The sequence below is a fragment of the Dryas octopetala genome, chromosome 4 (assembly GCF_963921425.1).
Source record: "Dryas octopetala chromosome 4, drDryOcto1.1, whole genome shotgun sequence".
NCBI classification, from domain to species: Eukaryota; Viridiplantae; Streptophyta; class Magnoliopsida; order Rosales; family Rosaceae; genus Dryas; species Dryas octopetala.
In genome coordinates this window covers 13,757,450-13,779,979 of record NC_141369.1, presented here as the reverse complement: position 1 = coordinate 13,779,979, position 22,530 = coordinate 13,757,450, and the positions used below count along the sequence as shown (strand labels likewise).

The 22,530-nt window shown below is 35.1% G+C and overlaps 4 protein-coding genes across 4 annotated transcripts; all 4 read right to left on the bottom strand.

Moving 5' to 3' along the window:
* Positions 1–631: 631 nt before the first annotated feature.
* LOC147287058 (embryo-specific protein ATS3B-like) lies at positions 632–2,324 on the bottom strand. Its single transcript, XM_086241105.1, has 3 exons — positions 2,154–2,324; positions 1,575–1,682; positions 632–1,129 (listed from the first exon to the last, which is right to left on the bottom strand). The coding sequence occupies exons 1-3, from the start codon at positions 2,277–2,279 to the stop codon at positions 857–859; spliced, it is 507 nt and encodes a 168-aa protein (XP_086097231.1). The 5' UTR covers positions 2,280–2,324; the 3' UTR covers positions 632–856.
* Positions 2,325–4,141: 1,817 nt separating this feature from the next.
* Positions 4,142–5,464, bottom strand: LOC147287057 (embryo-specific protein ATS3B-like). Its single transcript, XM_086240873.1, has 3 exons — positions 5,278–5,464; positions 4,996–5,093; positions 4,142–4,408 (listed from the first exon to the last, which is right to left on the bottom strand). Exons 1-3 carry the CDS (start codon positions 5,462–5,464, stop codon positions 4,142–4,144), a joined length of 552 nt encoding a protein of 183 aa, XP_086096999.1.
* A 2,060-nt stretch (positions 5,465–7,524) lies between these two features.
* LOC147287056 (SNARE-like superfamily protein) lies at positions 7,525–10,449 on the bottom strand. Its single transcript, XM_086241628.1, has 5 exons — positions 10,160–10,449; positions 9,441–9,554; positions 9,042–9,121; positions 8,307–8,431; positions 7,525–7,905 (listed from the first exon to the last, which is right to left on the bottom strand). The coding sequence occupies exons 1-5, from the start codon at positions 10,210–10,212 to the stop codon at positions 7,834–7,836; spliced, it is 444 nt and encodes a 147-aa protein (XP_086097754.1). The 5' UTR covers positions 10,213–10,449; the 3' UTR covers positions 7,525–7,833.
* A 6,070-nt stretch (positions 10,450–16,519) lies between these two features.
* SHN1 (Integrase-type DNA-binding superfamily protein) lies at positions 16,520–17,922 on the bottom strand. Its single transcript, XM_086240637.1, has 2 exons — positions 17,782–17,922; positions 16,520–17,296 (listed from the first exon to the last, which is right to left on the bottom strand). The coding sequence occupies exons 1-2, from the start codon at positions 17,859–17,861 to the stop codon at positions 16,726–16,728; spliced, it is 651 nt and encodes a 216-aa protein (XP_086096763.1). The 5' UTR covers positions 17,862–17,922; the 3' UTR covers positions 16,520–16,725.
* Positions 17,923–22,530: the final 4,608 nt, after the last annotated feature.

The following is a 22,530-nucleotide window of genomic DNA, read 5'->3' as shown; positions in this document are numbered from 1 at the left end:
TAGTTTATATTTTAGTTTAAATTAATAATATATTATTTAATTTATATATTATTATTGAAGAGAAGCTAGAGATCTTGAAAAAATCAAAATTATGTATTGTATCTTATATATTTTCGTAGGTTAAACCAAACATGTGCTTTGATTTGGCGGGTTGAGTCCAACTTAAGTGGGCTCATGAGAGACTAATAAGAGGCTAAGAGAGAGGGTTGAGTTTCTGCGCAATCCCCTTGAAAGAGAAGAGGCGATGTCGATTGGCTAACAACATGACACTGCATGACACTGCCCATGACATCGCCCCGTCTCTTTTAAGAGGATTTCACAATGACCACAGATTGTCACATACCGTAACTAGACCTTTGAATTCAATTGGCATTTGAATTTAATGAACTTCCATCTAAAGTAAGAGACTTCAGCATATAATATGCATTAATTTATGGTTTATGGTAAAGGACTTCTCAGTCGTTTTGTAATACAAAGTGGGAGGCTTAAGTTCCCAACTACATCAAAGCTTTAACTAAAGTGGGACACTTAAAAACATATACTCTGAAGTTCATCTGATTTTCTAAATCTTTGACTTGCTTAAAGGCTTCCATTAAAGAAGCCTTTAAGCACATCCCAAAAAGCCAAAAAAGAAATGTATGATTCCACGTAGCCATATCAAGTACCTGTTATAAGAGATTAAAAGCTATCTCTAAACTTCTGAAACTTTGATTTATTGATTTATTTTCTACATACCATCACCATAAGCCCCTCCTAACAAACAAAATCCGATCACAGATCGATAATGCTAGCTGAATTGAAGCACAAATACCATTACAGACCTGAAAACAAGAGCAACCTGGACTAATATTTCCTGCTACATGCTTGAAGTGGATGATGCTGAAGCTCCATTACAAAGATTAAATCCATACCAAACACCATTTGGGATAAAAGAGTTGTAGTAAAATGTAACAGCCTTAGTATAATGGCCATAGATTGTCACACTCTGTGCTTTCCACCCATCGTACCCGCTCCTATACAGATACACATAACAGATCTCGTACGTACATGGCCCATATATCTCAAATGTATCCGTAGAGCAGCTCTCGAATGTCTTTGAATATGGATCATCTATTCTAGGTGCATACACCTGATCAACCGGGAAATAACATTGATGAATGACAGAATGAGTTACCCTATTATGCAGGAAAGTAATCGCCTTTTATGGGTTGTATTAGATTATAAGGTAAATGTATTTTGTCAGACTATGAATCTGAAGCACGCATTCGGTCACAGCCAAATCAATGATCCAGATTCACCATTTGACACAAGAGCATTTTTCCTAAGACTATTACGTGCGTACGTATATGCACGCAAGCATATGATTACTTGTGCGACGTTTTTCCATGAGAACAACCCAGCATATCACGTTGTCATACTATTAATCTGGAACACACATTTAAATGAGAATCTAAATAATAAATGATTTAAATACTATGACAACATAAGCCATAGACACCATAGCATTTTCCGATTAGTGACTATATGTGTCTAAGTATCTACTGTTTAAGTGTATCTGTGGGAGAGTGAAGTACCTGATTGCCATAAGCATCACCAAATGAAATACTGATCTGATCTCGTGTATATCTGGGTGAAGAACAGCTAGTCTTTATTGATACCGAGTAAGAACAGCTCCCAGCATTCTATAAATAAAATAAAATAAAAGAGAAAAAGAAAAAGCCATATTTATTTCTTATGAGAGCATATAATTAGAATCAATATCGAAAAATTAAAAAAGGGGGTTTAAAGCTAGTCTCGTTTCTCTCTGTACCTGATCTTTTCTTTATAGTTATTTTCATACATTAGCAATTTTAAAATAAAACTTGTATTGACCCTTTCCATCAAAGTAAACCACAAACCAAACACTTATCAGCAAAAGAAAAAACAAAGTAAACCATATACCTGTGTAATTTACTGATTTTGAATCCCAAATTCAGCATCTCTTCCCTATAATTTTTGTGGGTATATTTTTCTTTCAAAGGATCTTGCCTTTTCAGCAAAAAATTTAACTTACTGGGCAGCAATTTATGGATATTTTTCATGTATAAAGTACAATCTATCTCTCTGTTTGCCTATCTAGAAACTAGAATTATTTCCAAAGGAAATTTTCATACCTGGGTATTGTTGGGCTTGAAGGACCTGAGAGCTTGGGGTTGAGGAATGATTGATCTGGCTTGTGTGACAGTGAAGATGAAGGCAAAATGAAGCAGAAAACTCACAGCCTTCATTTTTGCTGTCATAGCCTTTCAGTATAGTCTGAATAGGGGGAGAGGACAATCTGAAAGACAATGTGCGGTGAATATAGGGGGGGGGGGGTATTCACACCACCCTAATCCACTAAGTTGACCACCCCACTTAAATTTCTACCCCTTTGTGCCCATTTTGCCCCTGCATTAAAAAAAAAACCATTTCTCCAATTTTGGCCGGCCACCTCTCCCCGCCGCGGCGGAGCTTCACGACGTCAATTAGCCGCGCACGGTGGTCGGATGAACAAGGGAAGACCATGGTTGGACTCGCCGTGACCTGGGGAACAAAACCCAAGTGGTCCGGCGTCTCAACTTCGCCGGAAAAGGAAGATCGCCGACGAAGGGGCCGATCGGGTCACGACGTCGATTAGCCGCGCACGGTGGTCGGATGAACAAGGGAAGACCAGGGTTGGACTCGCCGTGACCTGGGGAACAAAACCCAAGTGGTCCGGCGTCTCAACTCTGCCGGAAAAGGAAGATCGCCGGCGAAGGGGTCGTCGGGTCTTCGCCTGGGCCGATCGGGTCTTCGCCTGGGTGGGTGGGTCTTCACCTGGGTGGGTGGGTCTTCGCCTGGGAGGGGTGGGGTCGACCGGCGAAGGGGAGGGGTGGGGTCGCGCCGGCAGTGGGGAGGGGGTGGGGTTGCGCCAGCGGCGGGGAGGGGTGGCCGGCCAAAATGGAGATGGTTTTTTTTTTTTTTAATACAGGGGCAAAATGGGCACAAAGGGGCAAAAATTTAAGTGGGGTGGTCAACTTAGTGGATTAGGGTGGTGTGCATAGCCCCCCGTGAATATATGCTTATATTATAAAGTCTAAAACTCTCTTAGTATTGTTACACTCATCAAATAAATTTGATAAATTTTATTTAATAAACAATATAATAATATTTATTTATAAAATTCTGGACCCATTCCAAATATTTTTTCTTAAATAAGATAATGACATGCAGACAAATTTGGTAATCAAATTGGTGAATAAATTCAGTGAATTTATTATTATCACTCAAGCATTTAGGTATACAATTTCTCTTTGACATATTAATTGCCAACAAATTATTATGGGATTAAGTGAAAATCACAGCAAACTCAGTCCAGTCTAAAATTCACTGTAGCTGTGTAGCATGTTAATGTATAGTGTAGCTGGGACAATCCAACTCACGAGATCAGAGAGCAGTAATGTCTATTAATGGAGTAAGGTCCAAAGAGAGAAACAACATTCAATGTCCTATTGGAGCCCACAGGGCACATGTGTCTACCTGCACACATTTCCACCTTTTCTCACTTGCTGTCTGCCAATGTAGCTTGGCACCTTGAGGATCAAGCATATGTACCTTCACCACAGTCCTTCATTTGAAGGGGTTTTCATATTGGTTTTGTTTCCTTTGTTTTGTGAGAAGAGACCCAATACTCCAATAGGGCATGCCCCATTAAGAACTCTCTTACCCCTTTTCTTACATGGACTCTGTGTATGAGTGATGTGCTTTGGGCTTGGGGAGTGTGGGCTGGATTTTAGTGGTGTCATGGCTAAGAGTTGGGACATACCAGCAGCCCTATAACCATTAAATTGTCAAAAAATTGGATATAAATAAATCCCTGATGCATATTTTTGTTTGATTTTGTTTTGTTGGATCAGATCTTTTTAACATTCATGGTGTCATTCATTAATGTAGCTGCTGTAAAATACAAAGTGGGATTCTGGGATGCCCAATTTCTAGCCCTGCTGCAATTTTATTGATTTATTTTCTATATATATAACTATATACCATATCAATTAAACAACCCCCACAAATGCCATTATTACAAAGCAGAGCCCCAAATAGCCTGAAAAACAAGAGTCCTGGACTGGACTCCCATCTCCAGCTACTTGCTTAAAGTGGGTGATGCTGAAGCACCATAACAATGACCAAATGGAAACCAAACACGTTCTGGAATCTCAGAGTTGATATGAAATACAACAGGTTTGGTATAAGGCCCAGAGATCTTCACTGTATTTACAATCCACCCATCGCTTCCATCCCTGTAGAAAGCCACGTAACAGACCTCCTCTACACATGGCATTGTCTCATATACGACCCGAAATGTTTGACCAGAGCACCTCCCGAATGTCCTTGCACGTCTATCGTACACCTGATCGTCATCCAATAAGAAATAACATGGACCAATGAGTAGCCTATTATGCACAAAAATAATCTTCTTTTTATGGGTTATATTAGTTGTAAATGTTGCACTAATGTCACAATGTCACACTGATATGTAACATTATATATGTGCTTACATGTACTAATCTAGCACACACATATACATGTCATATTGTTGAACCATTCATTTCGACCATACATAAGACTATCTTGGCAAGACAACATTTCCCACATGTAGAACAGGATTCTGAGTTGGCCATTTCAAATTTTGTGAAAATATTTTTATTCCATTTCTGTAAAACTTAGGGTTTAAAGAGCCGGAGCTTAACCTTACACCCTAAGCTATTAACACGACATTTATGTTAGCCAATTCATCGACTTGGGAATCGGGACGCTGATTTTAAAGCCCATTGTGTATTTATCTATACATATATAGAGAATAACTTACTTGTCTCTGTCATAAGTATATCACATTGAGAGAAAGAGAGAGAAAGAGGGGGAGATACCACTTGTCCTTATCATGGGGACATGTAAATTCTTCTCATATGTGCATGCATGTGTAGGAGAGTGAAGTACCCGATTGCCATAAGCATCACCAAATGCAATGAAGATCCGATCTCGTGTACGGGGTGAAGAACAGCTGGTCTCTACTGTTACCATGTAAGTACAGGTCCCTGCATTCTATTAAGAAAAGAAAAAGCCATGTTAATTTTTTTTCTTGTTGTAGAAAAGCCATATCAAAAGAGAGAAACCTAGTCTCATTTCTATATGTACCTAATCTCTTTTTTTTTCATACATTATTTGGTAATTTTGAAGTAGAACTTGTATTGAACCTTTCATCTAAGGAAATTTTCATACCTGGGTATTGTTGAGCTTGAAGGATGTGAGAGGTTGGGGCTGTGGGCTGATTGGTCTGGCCTGTGTGAAGGTGAAGATGAAGGCAAAATGAAGCAGAAAACTCACAGCCTTCATAGTTGCTGCCATAACCTTTCAGTATAGTCTGAATAGAAGAGGGGACAATTTGAAGACATGGGATGGTGTGCATATTCATATACTTATATACTAGAGCTTAGAGCTCTCTCAAGCTGCTACACTTATTAAATAATTTATTCACCAAATTTTATTTACCGAGTCAAAATAACGTGGCAATATTTCATTTATTCAATTTGGAATGAAATATGATTCTTATTTATACAATTATACGTACTATTGTTTCTTTTTCATGTTGTCAAAAAAGTTACTGTGGGATTAGGTGAAAATTAGTCACATAAACTCAGTCCACTCTAAAATTGACTGTAGGTGTCAGGAAGGAAATGTATTGTGTAGTTGGACAATCCAACTCACTGAGAGGATCAGAGAGTAGGAATATCTTTTAATGAAGTCGGTTCCAAAGAAAGAAACAACAGAAAATGTAAATTTAGCCAAAGAAAAAAAGAAAACCACATTTAATGTCCCATCCAGCCCACAGGATGGATGTATTACTCAACTGCTAATTAGCAATTTTCTTACCCTTACTTTTCATACATGGCCTGTGTATGAGTGATGTGTTTTGGGCTTGAGCAGTATGTGCTGGAATCGAGTGGTGTTATGACTAGGAATTAGGACATGCAAATAGGCCTAACACATAATGAGAACAATGGGTGGTGACGTGGTGTATACCTCCGTTACATGGAAGATTTTTCTTCCCATGATTATATTGATATTGTGTAATCTCATATCGTCATATTGTTAATTATGACCGTTGATTAGGTGAATATATTGTGCCTGAATTTGTGGTTTTAATCATGTTAAGAATCTTGTGAAATCAAATTGTGAGATTAGGACCCGAACCAGACCTGGTAGGGACTCTTGGAGGTAGTAATTTTACAAGAGAGTAGAGACCTGTACGGCTGTACCAATAGTGACAGAGAATGGAGACCTTGGGATATAGAAAGGAAGAGTAATTATCAATTTGAATTGCTTGTTAGTTAACTTAGTTACAGATTAGGTGGCAAGAACAGGCAGTCTTCTGAGTTAGGTCTGCAGTCAAACAACCAACTGTAGTACAAACTTCACACTCTTTTTGCCTCTGCACACTAATCCATCTGAGCAAGTTTCGTGTGTTTATCACATGAACTGTCTTGGTTCTTGCTATAAAAACCAGGGAGGGTCTAGTTCTTCCATAAACATGAGAATAGAAGATCTACAGTGAAGGAAGTCATGCATAAGCTGTATGTGAGAATTGGAGGAAATTAAACCCCTGGAGGCATCATTCTGCATATGTATTGGGTTTAGTTTCCTCCAATATCTCACCTCCAGTTTTTCTGCATTAGTTTTAATTTTCATTGACAAATAAGTTTCAAGAAGAAATCAGTAAAATACAAGTGCACAAGTTGTATGTGAGAATTGGAGGAAATTAATCCCACAAGGCATCAATTTGCATATCGGGTTTAATTTCCTCCAATATCTCACCTCCAATTTTTGCTTAGATCGCTTTAAGTAGCGATAAGAAATCGGTAAAATGGAAGTGCATAAGTTGTATGTGAGAATTGGAGGAAATTAAATTCATCTACCTCTATCTGCAAAATGGGTTTAATTTCCTCCAATATCTTATATACAGGTTTCACTGAAATGAATGTGGATAGCACATCAAACTAGTGCTAAACCTGCATACCAGTGCCATATGAAATGAGACTAAAGACGGATGAAAAGGTGAGAGGCTTGATTCAAATGTTTGCAGAAGTTGCAAAACTTGGATTCATAACTATGCAATACACAAAGTGAGTTCTTTCAACTGTTTGTTTTTCTAATTCTTTCAACTGGGGTTATCCTACTTCGCCCCATAAAAATTACAATTTCACTCACATTGCCCCCTATAAAATAGTAACAATAAAAGTCTTTCTGTCCAACTTCGTCCCAGATTATGTCAAGAATGTGAAGTCTGTTATGGGGGTTGGACAGAAGATCCACCCTGCAACAAATTCATATTAATGGGGGTAATTTCCATTTTATTTATTACAGTGAGTGAGCTTGATTCTAATGTTGTGTGAGTGAGCAAGAGGCTGCATGGCATGCTCATCCTGCTACTTGTCCACAAGAACTGCCTAGGCTTCTGCCAAAAAAATCTACCACAGAAACATTACTTACTACATTCATTGTTTTAGGCAGACAGTATAACACATTCCAATATAAGGTATTGGCATTACATCATGTTCAGAATATAGAAACAAATGGGGCATTTGCTAATTTGCTACTATCTCCTCCCCACTGAAAATCCAAGAAAATTTCTTCTCTAAAAGTTTGAAAACATAATAGCTGTTGCAAAGCTTGAAAATCATACTGGGGAAATTCAGCACTCCGCTATAATACAAGCTGCTCCCTGAGACCCGACTACTATCACCTTCGATTGGCGGGTAACAGCAAGAAGCTTTTTATTCAAAACTCATTTGGAGGCCTTAGCCTTATCAGTCTCTTGATTCTGTCTTTTTCTGTATTCTCCAGCAATCCCTTCAAAGTATAGGAACACAGATGTCAGAAACAGAAGTAACAAAGAAAATAAAATTCAACATTATAAATCAAAATGTCAGGCAGCAATATAGAACTGTGGTGTAACATGAAGTCCATGAATGAGAAGATGAAACTAAGGATACACAGTAAGGCTCCTTATCCACCAAAAACAAAATCTACGGCTTGCTTGTAATGTTGTTACAAAGAAAAACTGGGAGTTTCCATATGATTTTTATATTACTGTTGGGATTGCCCTATGATGACAACCACCAAAGGCATCCCTATTATATGAGTTAATATGTTGGATATTTTGGTGCAGGGTGAACAAACAACCAAAAATGCCTCAACTTTCTTTGAACATCTTGTTGCTTTAATGACTTAAAAATCATTCATCACCTCACCTTCCAAACAATTTCATCCAGACACAAGCAAATTCTTCCGTACTTATCCAGGAAAAGGCGCTCAGTTGGAGGCTTCCCGCATACATCCTTCACAGCTGATGTTATAACAAAGATCACCTCTGACACTAGCAAGAAACCAGAAACCATCCAGAATTAGCAAAACCAAAACCAGTAATAAAATCAAGCACTGCACCTCTCATTTCAAAAGCAATTGCTACAGTTTGACTAATTATAACAAGCACCACATCAAAGTCTAAAAAAGTGCTACCAATATATCTTGAATAAAGAGAGTATCATTTTGCATTTGTTTACTGGAAATGATTATGTCAATTTTCCATAAAAAACTATTGCTACCTTTAGCAATTGCACCAAACACTATACCAAGCACCAAGCACTCATTTTTCCTTTGTTTCTTCTAAGTAATGGCATCAACTTCCCATAGTGTGGCGTTGGCCTTCAGTAATAGGGGACAGTCTTGCATATCATAAAGATATTTGACGACATGAAGCTACTTTGGAAAGCATGAAGAAACTACACATCTAAGAAAGGAAAACTTCTCAATTTAGGTGCGACTAACTAAACTACTCACAAAAAAAGTACCAAAGGGTTGAAAACCATTGGTTTGAGTTTAATCTCAAACAAGGGTGAATGCACTTTTAACTTTCAATTGCACAGTTTCATCCAGTCCTTCTATAAACTGACATCATATTCTTGAATTGCATGATGAATACTTACAGGCTAGTTCATCATACTCATCCTTGCCCACGACATAGATGCTGACATCCCCAAGCACAGTGTAAACAATGTAAACTGACCTGATAAACAAATCAATGCAGATGGAATTATGTAAAATGATACCAGGCGCTGAGTCATAATTTTCTTATTATTTTTAAAATAGGAATAATATAATAACTCTGAAGGTTACAGAAGAAAGTTTCAAGCTCTATGTTTTATTATACTCCAGCATCATATTCTCATTGGAGCAAAAATTAGGCTCCACCTCAATCTGATAACACTACTTTAATTCTTGGAAGCAATCCCCAAGACATGCCATGGCATTAGACAAACTAGGCAATTAAACATAGAAATTAAGCATTATCTCTGCAAGACAAGAATTAAGACAAGTAAACATACTTGTGGCAAGCAACAAGGAGCTCTTCATTTTTTACACCTTTAAGATTATCTGCTCCTAGTTTGACCAGGAAAGATCGCCAATGCAGCCGTTCTTCAGCAGGAACTCCATTGAAACTGCAAAAGGCATAAAACCTTGAGTCCATGCTTCAAAAGAGATGGCAAATCAAAGTGCACAACATGTCAAAGCAATTAACTCAAAAGCACTCTAGCATTGGTCCTTCTTAATATATGCCATGAAGCAATTGCATACACATTATACAACAACGCACAAAGAAAAGGTCTTCTATACTATATAGTAAATGCTACATAACCTTCTCGCCATGCCTATAAATGAAATGTTGTATCTTGTTGACTATCCTCTCCAATTCGTAATCTGACAAGGTAGTGTATCATAGAGACCTACCCCTTTAAAATTCAGAGATTCCCCACAAACCCATTTCATAAAAATTCCTAGAAAAGCAAAGTCCACCCAATTGAAATCAAACATAAACACGAAAAAGTGGGTAAATTATATAGAAATTAAATACCCAAAGACACAATTCAGATCCAAGCCATAAGATTTCCAAACTAAATGAACCAAACCCACAAAAGGGTATGCAAAAATAAACAAGTTTCACCCAAAACACCACAAAACAGAACCAAAAGCAACAAGTTCATGATGTTAATCCAATTCAAACCATGGTGAAAAAAATAAATGGACGGTGGAGATCTGCTCGTACCGTTCAACTAGGATGTTGCCTTCAGAGTTGGCGAACAACACTGCCAGTATCATAGCTATTAGCTCGCTCGAAGAATTGAGATGTAAATAGGTACAATCAGTGTGAAACACCAATAATCAATGATGTGACAAACTTGTTTAAAAGATGTCGAATTTTCTATACAATACGAGCCGTCCAATACCAATCTGACTATCTTTCAGAATTGGAACCTTCCTGTTGCTGGTTAAGGTGGTTGTTGTTATGCTTTCCTCTGGTTGGCTTGGTTGTCTTCTGCTTCTTCTCTGCAGATCTTTGAGCTCGGTTTTGTTGTTGCTTTAATGCTTCTGTTGTTTTATTGGTGGCTTGTTTGAGTTTTTTGGGCTGCGGGCCTGTGGCCATTTTGGTGTTGTAATTTTGGTTTACCTTTTTAGCCCATGGGCTGATTACTTGCTTGGGCTTCTCTCTTGCATGTTCTCATTTTTTGCGTAAATAAAAATTTGACTAAATTTCACTTTTGGTCCTTATAGTTTGGGTCAAATTTTACTTTCGTTCTTATAATTTTGATTGTTTTGATTTTAGATTTGTTCTTTATAAGTCGTTACAATTTAAGGACACATTATATTTTTATTCATTAATTTGTTACATGCATTCTTGAATTGATAACTTTTTTTTGTAAAATACATGACTAATATTGCAATGGTGTGTAAAGTAAATGACCAATAGCGTAGCAAATTTGACAATTTAATGAATGAAAATGTTAGCGATTCCTTGAATTGCAATGGTTTGTAAAGTACATCACCAAAATAAAAACAATTGAAATTACATGGACAAAAGTGGATATTAGCCCAACCTGCAAGGACCAAAAGTAAAATGTGGCCTAAGCTTTTTATTAACCAAAAGAATTGGCCGCTATTATATCTCATTAAAACTGGACATGAGCCCAACTAAGTAACCAACTAGCTATTAATCTAGTTGTATTTTCATCCACATAATTGGAGAGGTCCTAAGTTCGAATATCCCTCCTCCAAATAAATAAAAACTAAGAATAATTATGGTCTGATTCTCAATTTTCATTGGTCAAATTTTATATAACGAAGAACGATTGTGGCCGTATCAAATGTTATGGTCATAAAAATTGTTCAATAATGTGTTAATTAGTATACATATTAGTATTTTACTTGTTAATAACTTAAGTATAAAGAAGATTCAAAATGTACCCATATTCGAATAAATGAGCAATGATGCTACATTTCCTAAATGGTGTGTCAATATATCCATATCCATATATATAAAGCAAACAGGATTACTAGGTGAAATTTTCAAAATACCAAAAAATGTTCATGCTTAATTAAAATGTCAATTTTAAAAAAATATTATCAATAAAGGGTAAAATGGTAAAACAAACAACTAATTAAAAAATTGAAAACTAAAAAAAAAAAAAAGGAAGTAGAAACTACATATTTTTTTTTTTTAAAAATCATGTATTAACAGTTATTAATTATCTGTGTATCTTTTTATTTTATCTAAATTATTTAATTTGCATGTAAAAAATCCAATTGGCATGCGCGTAAGGGGCAAGTATTAAGGGTGGGAAATCTGACCGAAAAATCGAGAAAAACCGCAAAACCACCCAAACAAATACCGAAGTATCGAAAAACTGATTTGGAAATCCCAAACAATCGAGCCTTCTTCGCGGGTTGCAGAGTTTTTGGTCATCGTCCCTGCTTGCGAGCTCAGCCTTCACCCGACCTGTAACAGCGCCAGTTCTTCCCTGCCACCAGCTCCGTTGCCACTCGACATCGTCGAGCCTTCCTCTCTCGTGCCTCTGCCAAAGTCACCAGCGAACCAACCAAGCTTCCATGCCTCTCTCATTCTCTCTTCGAAATAGATTTCCATCGACCGAAGCCGACTGACACCGAAATAGGCGGTAACCAATCTTGTCGGTGACAGTGGCGGTGGCGAATTTGGCCATTCCGTCGGTGGCGGTTCGACAATCGGTCTTGGCCAATCAATTCGGTTACCGAACCGATTCCACCTTTAGCTAGAATACAATAATGCTACATTCACCGAATTTGTTAACATAATGATGTGGCAGTGTTTTATTTATTCAAGTCTGAACTCACTCTGGACATTTTTAAATTCTAACAGGACATGTATCCTAACACATTATTTGGTGAACAAATTTAGTGGACATAACATTTTCCATATATATATATATATATATATAAAGAGCAAATGACAACAATGGTCCTCAAACTTTACCTTTAATATCATTTTGGTCCACGAACTTGTTTTTTGAATTCTTATATATATAATCCTCGAACTTTCACCCTTGTATCACTTAATTAGTCTATTCTGTTAATTTCATCCACTTTTTTCGTCAATTTTAGTCAAGTACGTGTCAAGTATATGAGTCACTTTTGAAAGGTAAAAATGTTAAGTCATCATCTCTTTCTTTTCCCTATGTGATATACGTGACTAAAATTGATGAAAAAATATTGATAAAATTGACAGAATAGACTAAAGTGATACACCGGTAAAAGTTCGTGGACTATATAATTTAAAAAACAAATTCGTGGATCAAAGTGATACTCGAGATAAAATTCGAAGATAATTACTATAATTCTCTCTATATACAAATAATTTTAAATATTCATTAAAATTTGATGAGTGTAGCAATACTCATAAATAAAATACTCCCACATTATTTAATAAACAAAATTTGTGACATATTCAGTACGCCTAGGACTCTTACCATTATTGATTATACCATGTATAAGAGTTTAGTGAAAGCCCAATTAAAGACTCTTGCTGAAGTCATTATGCATGTAGCCACCCTAGCACTGCACTGAAATGAATGGTTTTGAGTAATGCAGTCGCTTAAATGCACCCTTAATAAAAGCCTTGTACTTAAAAGGCTGCTCTCCTAAGGTTTGTCTTGTACTAATTATTGTACACTGATGTCAGTAAAACACAAGCATTATCATTACAAACGTGAAATTAGTTTATCGTACAAAAAGCCTACACACTACTACACTAGTCAAGATAGGCCGCCAAATAATTGCAAGTGCAACAATGCATTTGTAACTACCAAAAAAAAAAAGATTAAGCATAAAAAACAAAAACAAATGATGCTGCAATTGTATGTACACCAAAAATGGCTTCGAAAAGGTTGACAACGGAGTTAAATAGTTAATGGTATTCCACATGAAATTCACCTAATTGAACACTTACATTGGGCCTTAACAATGCATGCTTGACTTGGTCAAAAAAAAAAAAAACAATGCATGCTTGACGAAATGTCTTAAAAAGACTGATGTAGGGACAACGGTGAGCGTTTGATAGATTTGTTCTCTTTGAAAATAAAAAATCTTTGGGAACTTTCTTATCTCACTCCATAAAGAAAAATCTTCTGAATCCGTCATTGAATGTTTATTCTACTTTTCTCATATTTATAAGAGAGTTAGTGATCTATTTGTCACAATACAACTCGACCATTCGAGATCATGCATCAGTGATCTCTAGTCTCTGTGTGCAAACAATGCTTTCTTAGGTCTTTGAGATTTGGTGTTGTCAAATTAAGGATGATGAACCAATTGAGTATTCACGTACCGACTTCTTAATTCCATTCTTCCCAAGCAAAAACTCTGTGGATGTGGATCCATTGAGCTACTACATTTTGCTCTTTTGCCTTTTCTAGCTAGTAGTTGTTCTTTGACAACAAAAAACAAAAACTTTTCCGAAATGGAATAAAATCCCCCATCAATTTGATCAGCTTTTTCCAAACTACTTATGGAATGATAATTCTCCAATTTTATCAAAATCCATGTAGCGCTATTTTTTGTGGAATAATTTTTTGGTGCAACTGTAACACCACCACGTAATATAACTATCACTTATATTATAATATATATATGTATATACTTATTAATACCATAATTTAACAGTGTAAATTTGTCGTTCACCAATACTAATATAGCATGCACATAAATTAATAATATCATGTAACACCGTTACAATCACATGACAGTGTTATAATTAATCACACCAATTTTTTCTTTTTATTGGGTTGCCCTCAGTTAAAGGACACAATAAACCTAAGCAAAAGCCACTTAATTACTTCGTCTCACAAAATAACAAAGTTACCTAATTCCTTGGCAAATTCAAGTGCCTTCCATTCTGAACTGCTAAAGATACATTTATGTAGGTGAAAGATCAATCGATGAACAAACCTACCAGTTTGGTGCGTTGTCCCTACGTGCCTTATTTGCTTTTTTTGATTTCATGGGTATTGTTTAAAGATGCATGCAAATGCATAAGCCTAGAGAGGCTAATGGATCTCTAGCACATGGGCTTTGATACTCCATAAACCATGAAATTCCATTGAAATGCTGAAAGCTCCAAATGAATATCCTTAAAGAGTGCCACCAGGCCCACCACTATTGGAGAGCTTCATTTACTTAAAATTAATTCGGAGGGATAAGGCTCACATGGGCATTGCTTCCTTTAGGAATATGACAAAAACCATTTTACTTTGCTTTTGGCGAGGATGAATTAATATAGCATGTGCGACTAAAATGTAACAAATGCCTTGATTAATACCATATATGTTAAAGTTAGCATCTTCAACTATCTCTTTCTTGTTTGTAGTTTACTGTGTTTTGTTTGCTTATTGGATTGTGCCCTTGTTTCGGTTTCTGCCTAGGTCTGGGCTTTTAATGCATTTACTTTTTTCGACCAAAAAAAAAAACTAATTAGCTAGTTAAGCATTTATCTTTCCATTATTAGAAGATGTCTCAAGTTTTAATTTCTTCCCTTTTAAAATTTAAAAACAATTTTCAAAAAAATTGTGATTTTATTCATTGAGATACAAGACTAAAAATATTACTTGACGTACGTAAAATCAATCTTTATATTTTTAACATATACATACCTAGTAGATACATGTATAGCGCTTGAAAGTCTTGACATTTGCATCCTTTTAAACCTTCTTGTCGATCCATTATTTGTCTTTCTTGCATCTATATTAACTTTTTTGAGTAGTCTTAAAGGGTAAATAGTTGGTGTCAATTTAAATTAAATTAGAGAGAATCCAACTTTAAACCTATTATAATTCTTACAAGTTAAAATCATTTAAAAAATTTGTAATAGGTAGCGTCTTTAATATTTTGGAATTTTATATTTTAGCTTTCTAAAAAACAAGAGACTAGTTTTCATTGTTTCTCCACCCACCTCAATGTCGCTTAAACTATATAACTCATGGTTTTGTTACTCACATATTTGAGTACGTGCTTTTGAATATCTGTTGGTGATGTTAATCGCAGATGAGATTGATGACTGATTTTTATGTTAAAAAATAGTGTTTTACATAATTTCTCCTTTATATGAACTACAGTATACACCACGTGCAATCATATCATGGTTTGTTTAAATCCGGCAAAACGTTGGTATTTTCTTTTATAGAGCCCAATGTGTCTTTGTCAATTGACATCTGTGCTTAGATCTGTTCACATCAAAAATAAGTCGCGCCTGCACTGACTGCAACTCTATATAAAACAAAATTTAATCACCTCTTATCCCTTATTTTAATCACTTCATCCAACAAAAAAAAAAATTACTAGATTTATAGCTAATTAGCCTATATATACCCACTTATTCAAATAGATAGACAATATCTTTGATGTTGATGTTCCACTTTTTCGTACATGATTTTATTTGTCAATATATATAAGTTATATAACAAAAATACTAATTGTTAAACAGATACAATTTGCTTTATTTCATGAAAGTATTTCAATAATTTATTGGATTATCAAAAGTAAATTTTTAATCTGATCATGAAAGGCATTCAAAAGTGCTAATAAGTTTTTCTAAAAAATTCTTTCTTTGTTTGATAGTACGTTACTAGGAGTTATCACCACGGTATATACTAGTTGATGTTGCTCTCAGTACTCCCCTATAATTAAATTAAACACATGCCAAGCATTAATTGCATGCAATGCCCTTTTCTGTAATATTATCATTCCTACATTAACAAAAAACAGTTTTATAGTATGGCTCCATTGGAGCATTTTCTTCTTTTTTTTCTTTCAAAATTTCTGGACTATATATAATTAGTGCACACGTACGAACAAGCACATATTTGCTGAGAGAAATTGTCCAATATTGGAGAACTTAGCAGTCAATTTAATTTATCATACATTTCTTTTGCAAACCCTAATTAACTTTAAATTTAATAAGTATTTTCACTACATAAAATAAAACACTACTCTTTTCTCTTCTTTTTTTTTTTTCTAATATACCAACTATATATTTTTTTGAAGTGGCATTATATGGAGGTCCTGCCAATCGATAGAGACGAATATAGAATATATTCTCCTCCTTATGATCACACAAATGAAACAAACAAATCCTTACTTCAACCCAACAAAGACTATGCATTGACAAGACTAAGCACATGGAAATTCCTCTTGGTTTAGTAATCAATCAACCTCCATGTGATGTTGATACAAGTTGATAGGACTACGAACCCAGTAGACCAATTAAATATTAGTCACGATCTTTCATTTTCTATTAGTGACGAGTGATCAATTTCTATTCAGTAGCTCCTCTATCATCTGCAATGCAACCCTTTCCTCCTCATCCAACCTCTCATCATCATCTCCACCTTCCGGCAGCCCCACAATTTCATCCTGTGCAGCCAACACAGCCGTTGTTGTAGAAGAAGAAGAAGTAGTAGTAGTAGTAGTAGTAGTAGTAGCAGTAGTACTTTTTTGCTGCGGTGCTGCTTGCAAACTCTTTTGCCCCAGCTCAACCATCATCAGCCAGTTCGAATCAGAGCGTGGCCCAGCGCGCTTTTGCCAAACTCCGATGTGGGAGTTCTCAGTGTCGAGCCGAAGGCAGGTGAGGGAGGGAGATGGGGACTTGCAGCACTTGCGAAGCTTGGCACTGAGGATTGCAGAGAGTGTCGTCGAAGAAGATGATGAAGCTGCAGAGTTGTTGTTGTTGTTGTTATTGTTATTAGCTGCGGCCGTCTCATTTGATGTGACGGGAAAGTTTGTTTTGGCATTTCGGCCGCTCATCAAAATTGCTGCCTCATCGTAGGCTCGTGCTGCCTCTTCAGCCGTCTCAAATGTCCCAAGCCACACCCTTCTTTTGCTACAACATAAACCATGAGTGACAGTAATTAGTGATGCATATTAGCAAATTAAAGCTATTATAAAATTAAATTGTCACTTCAATCTTTTCCTAGCTATAACCAGAATCAAAGAACATTCTTTTCCTATAACCAAAATCAAAGATTAGGATCAAACTATATATTGTGAGACAAATAATTAAGACCCCATATGCTATAATGGGACATTTTTGCATATAATTAAGAACACATAGAATTAGTAACTAGAAAAGTACGTATAATTAGTATATGTACTAGGCCAGCTAGCAATCTAAAAATTGTAACTAGAACTAGAAATTGGTCAGTGAGCAAAGATAGCAAAGTAAACTACGAATTAATGAGTATATATGTGTTGAAGGTTGTTGAGATTAGAGTAATGGAATTAATGGATGACAAAGATTGGAGGGTTGGTAGGAGAAGAAGAACGAAGAAGAAGAAAGAGCTCGGGAGCTAGCAGAGATATATATACAGTAATGGATGACGAATCTCAGAAACCCAGGAGCCCCAGTGACGTTGCCTGACACCTCTGAACTTCTTTGATTGTACCATATTTTGTCAGAGAGAAAGAGGGAGGGAGTCTGGGAGAGGGAGAGGGAGAGGGAGAGAGAGAAGTTTATGGAAATGTCTAAAATGTGGAAGTTGTGGGAGTTGTGGGAGTTGTGTGAGCTTGTAATATGAAATAAACTGATCGACAACTGGACAATTAATAACATTAGTGATCTAGTACTCTTTTTTGGGCAATAGTGATCTAAGTACGTATTTTTAACATCTAACTTAAAAGATACCTTGTTTTTGGAACCGTAACTTAAAATGTATCTTGAGTTCACATCTAACTTAATTTCTACCTCAAATGATCGACATGAGGAGGTGATATCTAAAACGATGTACGTTCTGGACCTTCTGCTAATATTTTATTTGCTGTATGTTTATGTTGTGTTTATATCTAAAACGATGTTGTATTTCATAGTTGAGCCCGTAAAAGTTAAGGTTTACGTACTATTTAAGATTCATATTGAAAAAAGTAATTAAGTATAAGTTTGAAATACGTAGTTTTATATATAAATACAAAATCAACATTAAAAAAATCATTAATAATTGAGATTCCGAAACGGTGAGAGAATACATTTTAAGTTTATACTTTCACAACTCAAGTCGAAATATATATACGAATTACAATGTGGAGTGGGTCTCACAAGTTATACCTCATTAATTATGTTTAAGATAAGGTATATCTCAAATAATTTTATTTACGGGATCTTTTATGAGACCCACTTCATATAGTATTTTGACGATTTTAACCGTTTATTTTTTAGGTCTATATCAATCAACGATCATCCTTGCAAAATATCAGACAAATCGAAAATAATTAAACTATCAAACTTTGATCAAATAAATAGACGAACATAATATTTTCAATTAACATTTGAAATGGTGACCGTTTAATTAACGGTAAAATGGTTTTCAATTAACCTAATTATTTTTTGCAAAGATGATCTTTTAAAGGAGACCAAAAAAATAGCCAGTTTCGATCATTAAAATATAATGTGGAGTTGGCGTCACAAATTAAAGATCCCCTAAATAGGCTTATTTAGGGGATTTCTCAATGGAAGAGGCCTATATATATATATATATATTTTTTTTTTTTGGACTAAATTACTAAACCCATCACCCAAAAATTTAGGGCCCGTTTGGTATCCTACTCAATTTTAAAAAAAAATCATTTTTTTTTTAAATCTGAGTTTTCAAAATCAATTTTTAAAATTTGAAAACTTGTTTAGTATGAAATTTGAAAACAATTTTTAAATTTAAAAAATGATGACAACTAAGAAAGAAGAAAGTGTAAAAAAAAAAATTTGAGAAAAACGATGTTTTATCATTTTTAAAAAGATGCATGTTTTTTAATTTTTTTTTCTAAAAACTGTTTTTGAAAATGGTTTACCAAACACAATTTTTTGACTAAAACTTGTTTTTTTGTTTTTGAAAAAAAAATAAAATTTTTGAATAGAATACCAAACAGGCCCTAAATAATTTATATGACAAACGTGTTAACTTAAACAAAAATCAGGCCAAAGAAACTTTAAAAAGAAAAAGAATCCTCCAGAATCTCAAATTTATGTGATATGCATGGAACTCATTTTTAATATTTTGTCCAAGACCCCAAAAACCCCATGGTTGGCCTAGTTGAGTTTTAACCAAATGACACCTCATGGAACTCGGAAGGTATTTAAGACTCCAAGTACTAAAAGTAAAGAGACTCCAAGTACTATCCCCATTCCCCTCCTTTGGGAGGTACCAAAAAATCAACCCCAAGAGGCCAATTTAGCAGTCCCTCTGGCTCTTCGTACTTGGCCACCACATACTAATATTGACACAATCCTAGTCGGGCTTCTAGTTCACCTTTATCCCTTGGGCACCAAAAGGGTAGCATATGAAATTTCATATACAAGGATGATCTCATATCTAAAGCAGTGAATTCTTCACAAAATATCACGTACTTTTTGTTTCTGGTGGACCCATTTGGACAGCTTGATGCTTACCATGAATGGGAGAGAAATTAAATGTTGATTGCTGGGTTTTGTTGATCACTAGCAAATCAAAGAGAATCAGTTCAATTATATAAGTTGCAAACTTTATTAGGTTGTGGTACGTTTTGCAGCAAGCTAGTTATTTTTTTATTTTTTTTATATATATGAAGATTGCAGACAGCTGTTACGTTTCTTAATCTTTGAAAGAGGCTTCGTACTATACACTAAAGTGGCAATCAATAATTGGGATGAACAATTAAATTCAAGAATGAGTTAAATGCAAACCATTTATTGATATGTTATAACAACTCGATCTACACTTGGGGGAAAAGGTCAAGTAACTTTTGGATCTATGTTCTGGAAGTTATATATTGAACAGGTAACAAAGATAATTATTTATGTATTTGGACACCTATTAATTGCTAGTTGCATTAATTGAACCAAGTAATAATAAATATATATTTAGCTTTTCGAAATTGGCATAGCTTCAATGGTGATGAGATTTAAACGCATGATTTTTTTTTTAAGTAGTGGTTAGATTCATCATGTTAATATAATGACGTGGTATAAATGTGAGGTGTACAAAACTTTTTTTTAATTTTAAAGTATAAATCTTGATGAATCTAGGACTATATATATGTACTTTAACATCATTTCAATTCAAAAAGCCCGTTTGATTCAAGTTTTGGAGGTCTAAGAATGAGAAATCAATTTTATTCCCATGTTTGGTAAGTACATGGAAGACAAATTAATTTCTGGGCCAAGAGAATTTGATGCCCTTATTGAGGGGGAAATGAAATTCTTACTGGAGCAATGAAATTGATTTTCTTCTCTTGAGAAAGTATTTATTGCTTCTTTTTTAGCAAAATTAACCTTGTTATTATTTAAAAATAAATAATAGATTATGGTACAATTAGAAAACTAATCAAACACAATATTTATTGCTTCCAATTCTTAGTTTACTTTCTCAAGCTTACCAAATACACACAGAAAAGAGAATTTTACATTTCACTTTCCTTAAAAAATGCAAAGGAATTGATTTCCCAACCAAACGGCCCAAAAGCTGATCATTAATGGGTTTGAAAACTGCATATCCAGTAAGAATCAAAGGGGACCAATTAACCTCATGAAATCAATTTCCTTCCCATTTTAAGTATTTTTCCTTTAGTTCTTGGTTGATTTCTTTAAGAATTCGAGACAATGTGTATGATAAAATAGTTCAGAGAGGCAACTAATTTTTTATTTTTTTTGGGTAGAAAGGAGGGCTTCAGAGGCAACTAAATTTTTAAAAGCAAGCAGAAATGCAACACATGTACGTGACTATTTGAGAGTTTCTTCATCTCACTCCATGAAGAAAAATTCTTGAATTCGTCACGAGGTTTGTATACTCTTAAGCACTCTACAGTGAGAAACAGAATAAACACTTTATCATATATAATATATATTAATATGGAGAACAGGATCAAAGCCATAAAAGGCATCTTACTGAAAAAATGTACACTATATCATATGCACAGGTGTCATAAGCATATATATGTTTGAGACACCGGCCAGGCTCAATCATGCATATAAATCTCTCAGTAGTCACATTCTTAATTATTATATACTGTCTTAATTTATAATGTATGGAACTCCACTCACACTTCTGATATTTCAACATCCTAGTACACTAGTACTCTACTACTGTTGATGAATGATGGTATATCTACATATATATATTATATTTAATATATATATATATAAACTGGAAGAGGAAAAGCTGTGCTATAATTTGATTCTAATTGGAAATTCTAAAAATTAAAACTCAATTCGAGTTAAAAGTGACATTTCGAATGTACAAATATATAAATTACTTTGCATTAGAAAAAATATAATAACAGGCCGGATCAGCAAGATCAATGAGGACCACCCCTCCAACACAGACAATTAAGTTGGATGATCCCAAAAAAGTGACACTTTTGTGGGGCTTGCACAAATCCAAGGCTGAAGCAACCATATATAAGATAACTACCTGCCGTGGAATGTGCATGAGCTTAATTGGGGTTGAGGTGGCACGTGTATACTAAGTTAGGCTATGCACCAAAATACCAACCACTGCTACTTACTTGTCCATGGCAACTAAACCAAGAAACTCTTGGTTTATGAGGTAGAAGCTGCTCCAAAACATGCTTTTTGGGTTGTTGAGGTTGGAAAGTAGAGGAGGAGATCGCTTCAAGGTTAGTTAACTAAGTTTACCCACAGCCATTGCTAAGAATTTTCCATACCCAATTTCTTTCAAGTCAAAGAGTGTAAGTAGATGACATCTGTAGCACTGCAAATCATGATAACATTTTTCTCCATAGGCAACTCAACTGCAGAGTCTTAACTCAAACTAGATATATTGAAGGACTTGTACGTACGCAGTGGTTAAGAATATTTATCCCTACATCTGAAATGTTGAGTTAAAATCTATCCTTCCTAATATATATTGTTTGATTAAAATTAAAAAAAAAAGTATATTTTACTACTTTCCAATAGGGAAAAAAAAAAAAAAAACAAAGTAGATTGTACTACTATTTAAGCTAGCTTCATGGAGACAAATTAATCAAAAAAAAAAAATTATCGATCATAAAATCTCTCCATGAAGAAGTCCATTCAGTCAAATTATAGCAAGTTTTTGTTTCAATTTTTAACTAAAGAACAAACTAGTTATT

Coding starts and splice junctions, on each gene's coding strand:
- LOC147287057 (XM_086240873.1), bottom strand. CDS start 5,464: ATGCACACCATCCCATGTCTTCAAATTGTCCCCTCTTCTATTCAGACT. Junction 5,094..5,277: donor TCAAGCTCAACAATACCCAG/GTATGAAAATTT, acceptor AATAGAATGCAG/GGACCTGTACTTACATGGTA. Junction 4,409..4,995: donor GTGATGCTTATGGCAATCGG/GTACTTCACTCT, acceptor GATGACGATCAG/GTGTACGATAGACGTGCAAG.
- SHN1 (XM_086240637.1), bottom strand. CDS start 17,861: ATGGTACAATCAAAGAAGTTCAGAGGTGTCAGGCAACGTCACTGGGGC. Junction 17,297..17,781: donor GAGATTCGTCATCCATTACT/GTATATATATCT, acceptor TTTATGTTGTAG/CAAAAGAAGGGTGTGGCTTG.
- LOC147287056 (XM_086241628.1), bottom strand. CDS start 10,212: ATGATACTGGCAGTGTTGTTCGCCAACTCTGAAGGCAACATCCTAGTT. Junction 8,432..9,041: donor TGAGTATGATGAACTAGCCT/GTAAGTATTCAT, acceptor GTTTCTTGCTAG/TGTCAGAGGTGATCTTTGTT. Junction 7,906..8,306: donor TGGATGAAATTGTTTGGAAG/GTGAGGTGATGA, acceptor TATACTTTGAAG/GGATTGCTGGAGAATACAGA.
- LOC147287058 (XM_086241105.1), bottom strand. CDS start 2,279: ATGACAGCAAAAATGAAGGCTGTGAGTTTTCTGCTTCATTTTGCCTTC. Junction 1,683..2,153: donor TCAAGCCCAACAATACCCAG/GTATGAAAATTT, acceptor TTTTATTTATAG/AATGCTGGGAGCTGTTCTTA. Junction 1,130..1,574: donor GTGATGCTTATGGCAATCAG/GTACTTCACTCT, acceptor CCGGTTGATCAG/GTGTATGCACCTAGAATAGA.